Below are 11,201 nucleotides of genomic sequence, written 5' to 3' on the forward strand. Positions count from 1 at the left end.
ACAAAGCCTTGGAGTGTAAAATCTGTCAGTCAGCGAGAGCTGCTGCTGTTACAGCCTCTCATACAGCAAATGTATCGGCAACGGGAAGCAGGCTTCATCAGACATTTTAGTCATTTAGCAGACGCTGAGCCCATCACACACCACTTTGCAATGAGGTGGAGGCAGTATGCATTTTGAAAACATATACTTATTTGTTGGAAAGCTGAACATTTTACAACATACAGTGGGGGAAAAAGTATTTGATCCCCTGCTGATTTTGTACGTTTGCCCACTGACAAAGAAAGGATCAGTCTATAATTTTAACAAAAATATCCAGAAAAACACATGTCAGAAATGTTATAAATTGATTTGCATTTTAATGAGGGAAATAAGTATTTGACCCCCTCTCAATCAGAAAGATTTCTGGCTCTCAGGTGTCTTTTATACAGGTAACGAGCTGAGATTAGGAGCACACTCTTAAAGGGAGTGCTCCTAACCGCAGCTTGCTACCTGTAAAAAAGACACCTGTCCACAGAAGCAATTAATCAATCAGATTCCTAACTCTCCACCATGGCCAAGACCAAAGAGCTCTCCAAGGATGTCAGGGACAAGATTGTAGACCTACACAAGGCTGGAATGGGCTACAAGACCATCACCAAGCAGCTTGGTTGAGAAGGTGACAACATTTGGTGCGATTATTGGCAAATGGAAGAAACACAAAAGAACTGTCAATCTCCCTCGGCCTGGGGCTCAATGCAAGATCTCACCTCGTGGAGTTGCAATGATCATGAGAACGGTGAAGAATCAGCCCAGAACTACACTGGAGGATCTTGTCAATGATCTCAAGGCAGCTGGGACCATAGTCACTAAGAAAACAATTGTTAACACACTACGCCGTGAAGGACTGAAATCCTGCAGCCCCCGCAAGGTCCCCCTGCTCAAGAAAGCACATGTACATGCCCGTCTGAAGTTTGCCAATGAACATCTGAATGACTCAGAGGACAACTGGGTGAAAGTGTTGTGGTCAGATGAGACCAAAATGGAGCTCTTTGACATCGACTCAACTCACTGTGTTTGGAGGAGGAGGAATGCTGCCTATGACCCCAAGAACACCATGTCCACCGTCAAACATGGAGGTGGATACATTATGCTTTGGGGGTGTTTTTCTGCTAAGGGGACAGGACAACTTCACCGCATCAAAGGGACGATGGACGGGGCCATGTACCGTCAAATCTTGGGTGAGAACCTCCTTCCCTCAGCCAGGGCATTGAAAATGGGTCGTGGATGGGTATTCCAGCATGACAATGACCCAAAACACACGGCCAAGGCAACAAAGGAGTGGCTCAAGAAGAAGCACTTTAAGGTCCTGGAGTGGCCTAGCCAGTCTCCAGACCTTAATCCCATAGAAAATCTGTGGAGGGAGCTGAAAGTTCGAGTTGCCAAACATCAGACTCGAAACCTTAATGACTTGGAGAAGATCTGCAAAGAGGAGTGGGACAAAATCCCTCCTGAGATGTGTGCCAACCTGGTGGCCAACTACAAGAAACGTCTGACCTCTGTGATTTCCAACAAGGGTTTTGCCACCAAGTACTAAGTCATGTTTTGCAGAGGGGTCAAATACTTAATTCCCTCATTAAAATGCAAATCAATTTATAACATTTTTGACATGCGTTTTTCTGGATTTTTTTGTTGTTATTCTGTCTCTCACTGTTCAAATAAACCTACTATTAAAATTATAGACTGCCCACTTACAAAGAACTGATCAAACGTACAAAATCAGCATGGGATCAAATACTTTCCCCCCCCCCCCACTGTATTATGAGGTATGTCTTACCTTGCTTCAAAGTAGCAAAATCTGAAACGTCCTTTCATTGTCCTGTAACCAAAAGAACAATCCTTGTCATATTAGTATCCCATGCCAGTTGTTGATAATTCTAGTCATATTAGCATCCCATGCTAGTTGTTGATGATCCTAGTTATATTTGTTGATAATTCTAGTCATATTAGCATCCCATGCTAGTTGTTGATAATTCTAGTCATATTAGCATCCCATGCTAGTTGTTGATAATTCTAGTCATATTAGCATCCTATGCTAGTTGTTGATAATCCTAGTCATATTAGCATCCCATGCTAGTTGTTGATAATCCTAGTCATATTAGCATCCCATGCCAGTTGTTGATAGTTCTAGTCATATTATCATCCCATGCTAGTTGTTGATAATTCTAGTCATATTAGCATCCCATGCTAGTTGTTGATAATCCTAGTCACATTAGCAAACCCATGCTAGTTGATAATCCTAGTCACGTTAGCGAACCCATGCTAGTTGTTGATAATCCTAGTCATATTAGCATCATATGCCAGTTGTTGATAATCCTAGTCATATTAGCGAACCCATGCTAGTTGTTGATATCCTAGTCACATTAGCATCCTATGCTAGTTGTTGATAATCCTAGTCATATTAGCATCACATGCCAGTTGTTGATAATCCTTGTCATATTAGCGAACCCATGCTAGTTGTTGATAATCTAGTCATATTAGCATCCCATGCTAGTTGTTGATAATCCTAGTCACATTAGCGAACCCATGCTAGTTGTTGATATCCTAGTCACATTAGCATCCCATGCTAGTTGTTGATAATCCTAGTCATATTAGTGAACCCATGCTAGTTGTTGATAATCCTAGTCATATTAGCATCCCATGCTAGTTGTTGATAATCCTAGTCATATTAGCGAACCCATGCTAGTTGTTGATAATCCTAGTCATATTAGCATCCCATGCTAGTTGTTGATAATCCTAGTCACATTAGCGAACCCATGCTAGTTGTTGATATCCTAGTCACATTAGCATCCCATGCTAGTTGTTGATAATCCTAGTCATATTAGTGAACCCATGCTAGTTGTTGATAATCCTAGTCATATTAGCATCCCATGCTAGTTGTTGATAATCCTAGTCATATTAGCATCCCATGCTAGTTGTTGATAATCCTAGTCACATTAGCGAACCCATGCTAGTTGTTGATAATCCTAGTCACATTAGCATCCCATGCCAGTTGTTGATAATCCTAGTCATATTATCATCCCAAGCTAGTTGTTGATAATCCTTGTCATATTAGCATCCCGTGCTAGTTGTTACATCTTAGATCTCCCCTCTTTCTACTTTTCTAATGGATATGAAACCGCTCACTTTCGACAAGTGTTTTTCTGCTAATTGCATTATGGAACGAACATTTGTGCGTAGTTTCTAATGTGAAGAAATAATAGTTTATCAACATTTTTAAGCTAAACGTTCTGATCTGTTACATTTTTTTTAGGTTTATTTATTTATTTATTTAATGTATTTTTTCTTTAATGTAGCCTAGGCTGGTTGTATGTGGGATCTACCGTCCCACAACTGTCCCAGAGTCTGTTTGGTATAATTTGTATTTCCTGTCAAGTTGACCAATAGAATAGGGAAACGATTCTATTTTATAGGGGATAGTAGATTGACATAGGCTAGTGGTTTTGCTGTTCGTTACTCATCTTGATGGCTCAGGAAAAATGTGGGCATTGGACTTTAGTAAGAAGGACCTCACATCGTTGCATCCTCGACTTGCATGTTCTGTTAAGATGAATAGCCATGAACTAAATGTCATTCTGAACACCGTGGGTGGACGCCATAATCAGGTTACTCGATGGGTCCGGCAAATTTCTGAAAATGTCCGGTAAAATAAAATGCTGCCAGTCAAATGTCTGACGCCACATTTCCCTAACAGAAACTGTGTGTGTGTGTGTGTGTGTGTGTGTGTGTGTGTGTGTGTGTGTGTGGTGTGTGTGTGTGTGTGTGTCCTCCAGAGAGACATCACTAAGAAGTTAGGCAGTCCTAAACAGCCCAGTAATCCCTTCTTAGAGATGGTCAAGTTCCTGCTGGAAAGAATCGCTCCTGTACACATCGACACAGAGTCTATCAGGTAATACGCACCCGAACGCACGCACACTAACACACATGGTGACTGATCTATGATTTGCTTACGTTGTGTTTTCTCTCTCTCCCCCCCACTCTCTTTTCAACCCTGTCTTTCTCGGACTTTGTTTCTTTCTCTACCTCCCTCTCTCTCTACCTCCCTCCCTCCGTCCCTCCCCTCCCAGTGCTCTGGTAAAGCAGGTGAACAAGTCGATAGATGGAACAGCTGAGGATGATGAAGAGGGAGTTCCTACTGAACAGGCCATCAGGGCAGGACTGGAACTACTCAAGGTATTTCTCTCTCTCTTTCTCCTCTCTGGCTTCCTGTGCTTTCTCTCTCTGTTGCTCACCCCTCTCACCCCCCCCCCCCCCCCCCCCTCTCTCTCGCCCCCCCCACCCCCCCCTCTCTCCCTTTCTCTCTGGCTTCCTGTGCTTTCTCTCTCTCTGTTGTCATTCACCCTTCTCTCATCCCCCCCCTCTCTCCCTTTCTCTCTGGCTTCCTGTCCTTTCTCTCTCTGTTGTCATTCACCCTTCTCTCACCCCCCTCCCTCCCTCCCTCCAGGTCCTGTCGTTCACCCACCCGGTCTCGTTCCACTCTGCAGAGACGTTTGAATCCCTGCTGGGCTGTCTGAAGATGGATGATGAGAAGGTGGCCGAGGCGGCGCTGCAGATATTTAAAAACACAGGCAGCAAGATGGAGGAGAGCTTCCCTCACATCAAGTCGTGAGTTTAATGTCAAATGTTTGTGTTGCATAGATGTACACACACACACGCATACACATACACACACATACCTACATACCTTCCTCGCATCAAGTCATGAGTTCACTACTTTTTCCCGGTTTCCATTTGTTGATGTATACAAATGTTTCCCCCCATAAAGCTCTTTGATTGTGTTAACCTTGATGTTATTATTAGACTGAAGTCACTGTTATAGCCGACCACGTCAAATAATCATCTTTCTATAGATTACAACGTAACGATTCTGCTAATGTCTTTTTTGGACATTGCATCCCATTGAACAAGCTGCTGTAGTGTGTAAAACAGCCTTCTAGTGTATGAATGTGTATTATATAACTGGCTGTTTGGATCCTGGATGCTGATTGGTTGATAGTCGGGAGGCCCGTCAACGGTTCCATTTGAACTATCCAAATGTAACAGGTCATCCACTTGTCCCACAGCCCAGTCAGGCAACTCATAAACCTCCTCTCCCTGGGGAAAAGTCTCTCATTTCCCTGTTATTCCTCCCTCTAATGTTCTCCTCTTCTCCCCCTAGTGTCCTGCTGCCAGTACTGCAGACCATTTGGTTTATTACAGTGGGGGTCCTCATGTTCTCCTCTTCTCCCCCTAGTGTCCTGCTGCCAGTACTGCAGACCATTTGGTTTATTACAGTGGGGGTCCTCATGTTCTCCTCTTCTCCCCCTAGTGTCCTGCTGCCAGTACTGCAGACCATTTGGTTTATTACAGTGGGGGTCCTCATGTTCTCCTCTTCTCCCCCTAGTGTCCTGCTGCCAGTACTGCAGACCATTTGGTTTATTACAGTGGGGGTCCTCATGTTCTCCTCTTCTCCCCCTAGTGTTCTGCTGCCAGTACTGCAGACCATTTGGTTTATTACAGTGGGGGTCCTCATGTTCTCCTCTTCTCCCCCTAGTGTCCTGCTGCCAGTACTGCAGACCATTTGGTTTATTACAGTGGGGGTCCTCTCTCTAATGTTCTCCTCTTCTCCCCCTAGTGTCCTGCTGCCAGTACTGCAGACCATTTGGTTTATTACAGTGGGGGTCCTCTCTCTAATGTTCTCCTCTTCTCCCCCTAGTGTCCTGCTGCCAGTACTGCAGACCATTTGGTTTATTACAGTGGGGGTCCTCATGTTCTCCTCTTCTCCCCCTAGTGTCCTGCTGCCAGTACTGCAGACCATTTGGTTTGTTACAGTGGGGGTCCTCATGTTCTCCTCTTCTCCCCCTAGTGTCCTGCTGCCAGTACTGCAGACCATTTGGTTTATTACAGTGGGGGCCTCTCTCTAATGTTCTCCTCTTCTCCCCCTAGTGTCCTGCTGCCAGTACTGCAGACCATTTGGTTTGTTACAGTGGGGGACCTCATGTTCTCCTCTTCTCCCCCTAGTGTCCTGCTGCCAGTACTGCAGACCATTTGGTTTATTACAGTGGGGGTCCTCATGTTCTCCTCTTCTCCCCCTAGTGTCCTGCTGCCAGTACTGCAGACCATTTGGTTTATTACAGTGGGGGTCCTCATGTTCTCCTCTTCTCCCCCTAGTGTCCTGCTGCCAGTACTGCAGACCATTTGGTTTATTACAGTGGGGGTCCTCATGTTCTCCTCTTCTCCCCCTAGTGTCCTGCTGCCAGTACTGCAGACCATTTGGTTTGTTACAGTGGGGGTCCTCTCTCTAATGTTCTCCTCTTCTCCCCCTAGTGTCCTGCTGCCAGTACTGCAGACCATTTGGTTTATTACAGTGGGGGTCCTCATGTTCTCCTCTTCTCCCCCTAGTGTCCTGCTGCCAGTACTGCAGACCATTTGGTTTATTACAGTGGGGGTCCTCTCTCTAATGTTCTCCTCTTCTCCCCCTAGTGTTCTGCTGCCAGTACTGCAGACCATTTGGTTTATTACAGTGGGGGTCCTCATGTTCTCCTCTTCTCCCCCTAGTGTCCTGCTGCCAGTACTGCAGACCATTTGGTTTATTACAGTGGGGGTCCTCATGTTCTCCTCTTCTCCCCCTAGTGTTCTGCTGCCAGTACTGCAGACCATTTGGTTTATTACAGTGGGGGTCCTCCTCATGTTCTCCTCTTCTCCCCCTAGTGTCCTGCTGCCAGTACTGCAGACCATTTGGTTTATTACAGTGGGGGTCCTCATGTTCTCCTCTTCTCCCCCTAGTGTCCTGCTGCCAGTACTGCAGACCATTTGGTTTATTACAGTGGGGGTCCTCATGTTCTCCTCTTCTCCCCCTAGTGTTCTGCTGCCAGTACTGCAGACCATTTGGTTTATTACAGTGGGGGTCCTCATGTTCTCCTCTTCTCCCCCTAGTGTCCTGCTGCCAGTACTGCAGACCATTTGGTTTATTACAGTGGGGGTACTCTCTCTAATGTTCTCCTCTTCTCCCCCTAGTGTTCTGCTGCCAGTACTGCAGACCATTTGGTTTATTACAGTGGGGGTCCTCTCTCTAATGTTCTCCTCTTCTCCCCCTAGTGTCCTGCTGCCAGTACTGCAGACCATTTGGTTTATTACAGTGGCGGCCCGCCCCCCCCCTAGGCCGCTGCCGTCTGCGCCGTACAGTGGGGGTCCTCTCCGTCTCCTCTCCCCCTAGTGTTCTGCTGCCAGTACTGCAGACCATTTGGTTTATTACAGTGGGGGTCCTCTCCATGTTCTCCTCTTCTCCTCCTAGTGTCCTGCTGCCAGTACTGCAGACCAAAGCTAAGAGAGGACCCCCTCGCCAGGCCAAGTATGCCATCCACTGTATCCATGCCATGTTCACACACAGAGACACGCACTTCGCTCAGATCTTTGAGGTGAGGACCAGTCTGCCAATACGATCTAGAATTTTTCTGCTAATATCTACACTTTTTCAGCCCTCTTTCCTATCAATCAATCAATCAAGCAATCATTTCATAAAATATTATACAAATGTTATATTATGAAGTATTATATTCTAACCAGAAGATCAACTGAACAGCTTTCTAAATAGTGATTCTCCATTGAAAGTTATTTTTGGGCCAAGTAATCTGCGTCTGGGGAAACCGGCCCTTGAAGTTCTACACATGTAAACAGATGATAAAGGAAATAGTTAAATGTCTTGCTCTCTCTTCCAGCCGCTGCATAAAGGCCTGGACCTTGAGGACCTGGATCAGCTGATAACTCCTCTCACCACTCTGGGTCACCTGGCTCTGCTGGCCCCAGAACAGTTTGCCGCTCCGCTCAAATCACTGGTGGCCAACTTCATAGTCAAGGACCTGCTCATGAGTGACAGGGTGGGTGTACACATACTCACCCTCAAACAGACACACACACGCGCGCGCACACACACACACACGGATACACACAGAACACTTGGCTTCTCTCAAATGAAAAGACGGATCACAGTGTTCCTGGTTGTAACATTCTCTGTTTATTGTGGATGTGTGGTTGTTGTGTAGATCCCAGGTAAGAAGACCACCAAGCTGTGGGTTCCTGATGATGAGGTGTCTTCTGAAACCCTGGCCAAGGTTGGTTTCCCTTCCTCCTCTACCTCCTTCCCCAAACTCCTCTCCTCTACCTCCTTCCCCAACCTCCCCCCTCTCCTCTACTGCCTTCCCCAACTTCCTCTCCTCTACCTCCTTCCCCAACCTCCCCCTCTCTCCTCTACCTCCTTCCCCAACCTCCCCCCTCTCCTCTACCGCCTTCCCCAACTTCCTCTCCTCTACCTCCTTAACCAACCTCCCCCTCTCTCCTCTACCTCCTTCCCCAACCTCCCCCTCTACCTCCCCCCTCTCCTCTACCGCCTTCCCCAACCTCCCCCTCTACCTCCCCCCTCTCCTCTTCTGGTCCCTTTCTCTCAATCTCCCCCTCCTCTGTCTGTACTTCTCCCCCAGCTCTGTCTCACTGTACTAGACTTGCCAACCTGTACGCATTTTGAGGTCAAAGTACGCTGGTACGAAAAACTACCATAAAATACGCTGAAATAGGCTTCTAGCACATTGTGGTTTTTGAATCAACCGTCTGAAGTTGGAGCTCAGCCAATCAGAGGACTTGGGCGAAGATAACACATCTCTAGCTCTCTGCTCAGCCCCATAGTTATAGTACTATTTTACTCCCTCCAGCTAGATGGCAGCTCTCCTCCTGGTCCGTTGACAACACTGATGTGAGGTGAAAGAGTTGATGAAAATGGAGAACAAATTGTTAGCAAAATACATTTTCCAAAATTAGTCAAGATGTGTTAGTCAAGAACATAACCACTATGTGGTAGTTAGCTCCTTAGCTAAGGCTTCATAACGACAAAGGTAGTTAGCTCCTTAGCTAAGGCTTCATAACGACAAAGGTAGTTAGCTCCTTAGCGAAGGCTTCATAACGACAAAGGTAGTTAGCTCCTTAGCTAAGGCTTCATAACGACAAAGGTAGTTAGCTCCTTAGCGAAGGCTTCATAACGACAAAGGTAGTTAGCTCCTTAGCGAAGGCTTCATAACGACAAAGGTAGTTAGCTTCTTAGCGAAGGCTTCATAACGACAAAGGCAGTTAGCTCCTTAGCTAAGGCTTCATAACGACAAAGGTAGTTAGCTCCTTAGCTAAGGCTTCATAACGACAAAGGTAGTTAGCTCCTTAGCTAAGGCTTCATAACGACAAAGGTAGTTAGCTCCTTAGCGAAGGCTTCATAAGGACAAAGGTAGTTAGCTCCTTAGCAAAGGCTTCATAAGGACAAAGGTAGTTAGCTCCTTAGCGAAGGCTTCATAACGACAAAGGTAGTTAGCTCCTTAGCGAAGGCATCATAAGGACAAAGGTAACGGTAGTTAGCTACATCGTTTAGTCAACTAAACAAGAACACTGTCTTGCCCGCACATGCTTTGATCTCCACAACGGTAGTAGGCGGGAGGGACCGGGCGGTGCGGTGTCGGGGTAGTTGGCTGTGTGGATGGAAACGGATGGCAGAGAGATCTGTTCCTCTAATACAGACCTTCACAGAAAGACTGTTGGCTACATTGTTTGATATCATTTAAGACCATAGGTTTCAGGAAATGGCAGTTACAGGTTTGTCAACAATGCAAAACGCTCCATCTGTCTCTCGCCCTCTCTCTCTCTCTCTCTCTCTCTCTCTCTCTCTCTCTCTCTCTCTCTCTCTCTCTCTCTCTCTCTCCCTCTCTCTGTGTCTCTAGATCCAGGGTATCAAGTTGATGGTGAGGTGGTTGTTGGGCGTAAAGAACACCCTGTCTAAGTCTGGTAACTCCACTCTGAGGATGCTGACTGCTATACTACACAGTGATGGAGACCTGACAGAGCAGGGCAAGATGGGGTACACACCACACACACCACATCACACCACATCACACCACTCACCACATCACACACACACCTGACACATTCTTCTCTCTCCTCTCATTCTCCACACCTCCTCTGCCTCCCTCCCCTCTCCATGCTCCCTCCCTCCCCCCTCCACAGTAAACCAGATATGTCCAGGCTGAGGTTGGCAGCAGCGTGTGCCCTCCTGAAGCTGGCACAGGAGCCCTGCTACCATGAGATCATCACCCTAGAGCAGTACCAACTCTGTGCCCTGGTCATCAATGTAAGAACACACACACACACACACACACACACACACACACACACACACACACACACACACACACACACACACACACACACACACACACACACGTCCTGTTCTTCCCTCATTCAAAACACCTACTCATCTCCCTCCCTCCCCCTTCTCTCTCCTCATCTCTCTCCCTCCCCCCTCTCTCTCCTCATCCCTCCCTCCCCCCACCTCTCTACCTCCCTCCCCCCACCTCTCTACCTCCCTCCCCCCACCTCTCTACCTCCCTCCCTCCCTCCACCTCCCTCCACCTCTCTACCTCCCTCCCTCCACCTCTCTACCTCTCTCTCCCTCCCCCCCCCTCTCTCTCCAGGATGAGTGTTACCAGGTGCGCCAGGGTTTTGCCCAGAAGCTCCATAAGGGTCTGTGTCGCCTGCGTCTGCCCCTGGAGTACCTGGCGGTGTTTGCCCTGTGTGCCAAGGACCCTGTGAAGGAGAGACGGGCCCACGCCAGGCAGTGTCTGGTGAAGAACATCACAATCAGGAGAGAGTACCTTAAACAACACGCTGCCGTCAGCGGTGAGAGAGATGGGCACAGCCCCACACACACACACACACACACACACACCAGGCAGTGTCTGGTCAATATCAACATCAGGAGAAAGTCCTGGATACTATTTATTCTGCTCCATGAAACCAGACCAGTCCTATTCTGCTCCATGAAACCAGACCAGTCCTATTCTGCTCCATGAAACCAGACCAGTCCTATTCTGCTCCATGAAACCAGACCAGTCCTATTCTGCTCCATGAAACCAGACCAGTCCTATTCTGCTCCATGAAACCAGACCAGTCCTATTCTGCTCCATGAAACCAGACCAGTCCTATTCTGCTCCATGAAACCAGACCAGTCCTATTCTGCTCCATGAAACCAGACCAGTCCTATTCTGCTCCATGAAACCAGACCAGTCCTATTCTGCTCCATGAAAGCAGACCAGTCCTATTCTGCTCCATGAAACCAGACCAGTCCTATTCTGCTCCATGAAACCAGACCAGTCCTA

General features: G+C 47.2%; 1 protein-coding gene across 1 annotated transcript in view; it reads left to right on the plus strand.

Moving 5' to 3' along the window:
* The window catches only part of LOC145850140 (sister chromatid cohesion protein PDS5 homolog B-like), a 66,403-nt gene that overhangs the window by 27,545 nt on the left and 27,657 nt on the right, over positions 1-11,201 (plus strand). Inside the window, 9 exon segments of the mRNA XM_082958303.1 lie at positions 3,810-3,925; positions 4,104-4,209; positions 4,481-4,641; positions 7,310-7,433; positions 7,734-7,892; positions 8,058-8,126; positions 9,768-9,904; positions 10,051-10,174; positions 10,518-10,722. Coding sequence (XP_082814429.1) covers positions 3,810-3,925; positions 4,104-4,209; positions 4,481-4,641; positions 7,310-7,433; positions 7,734-7,892; positions 8,058-8,126; positions 9,768-9,904; positions 10,051-10,174; positions 10,518-10,722 — 1,201 coding nt within the window.

This window comes from Salmo salar, chromosome 11 (assembly GCF_965601325.2).
Source record: "Salmo salar chromosome 11, fSalSal1, whole genome shotgun sequence".
NCBI classification, from domain to species: Eukaryota; Metazoa; Chordata; class Actinopteri; order Salmoniformes; family Salmonidae; genus Salmo; species Salmo salar.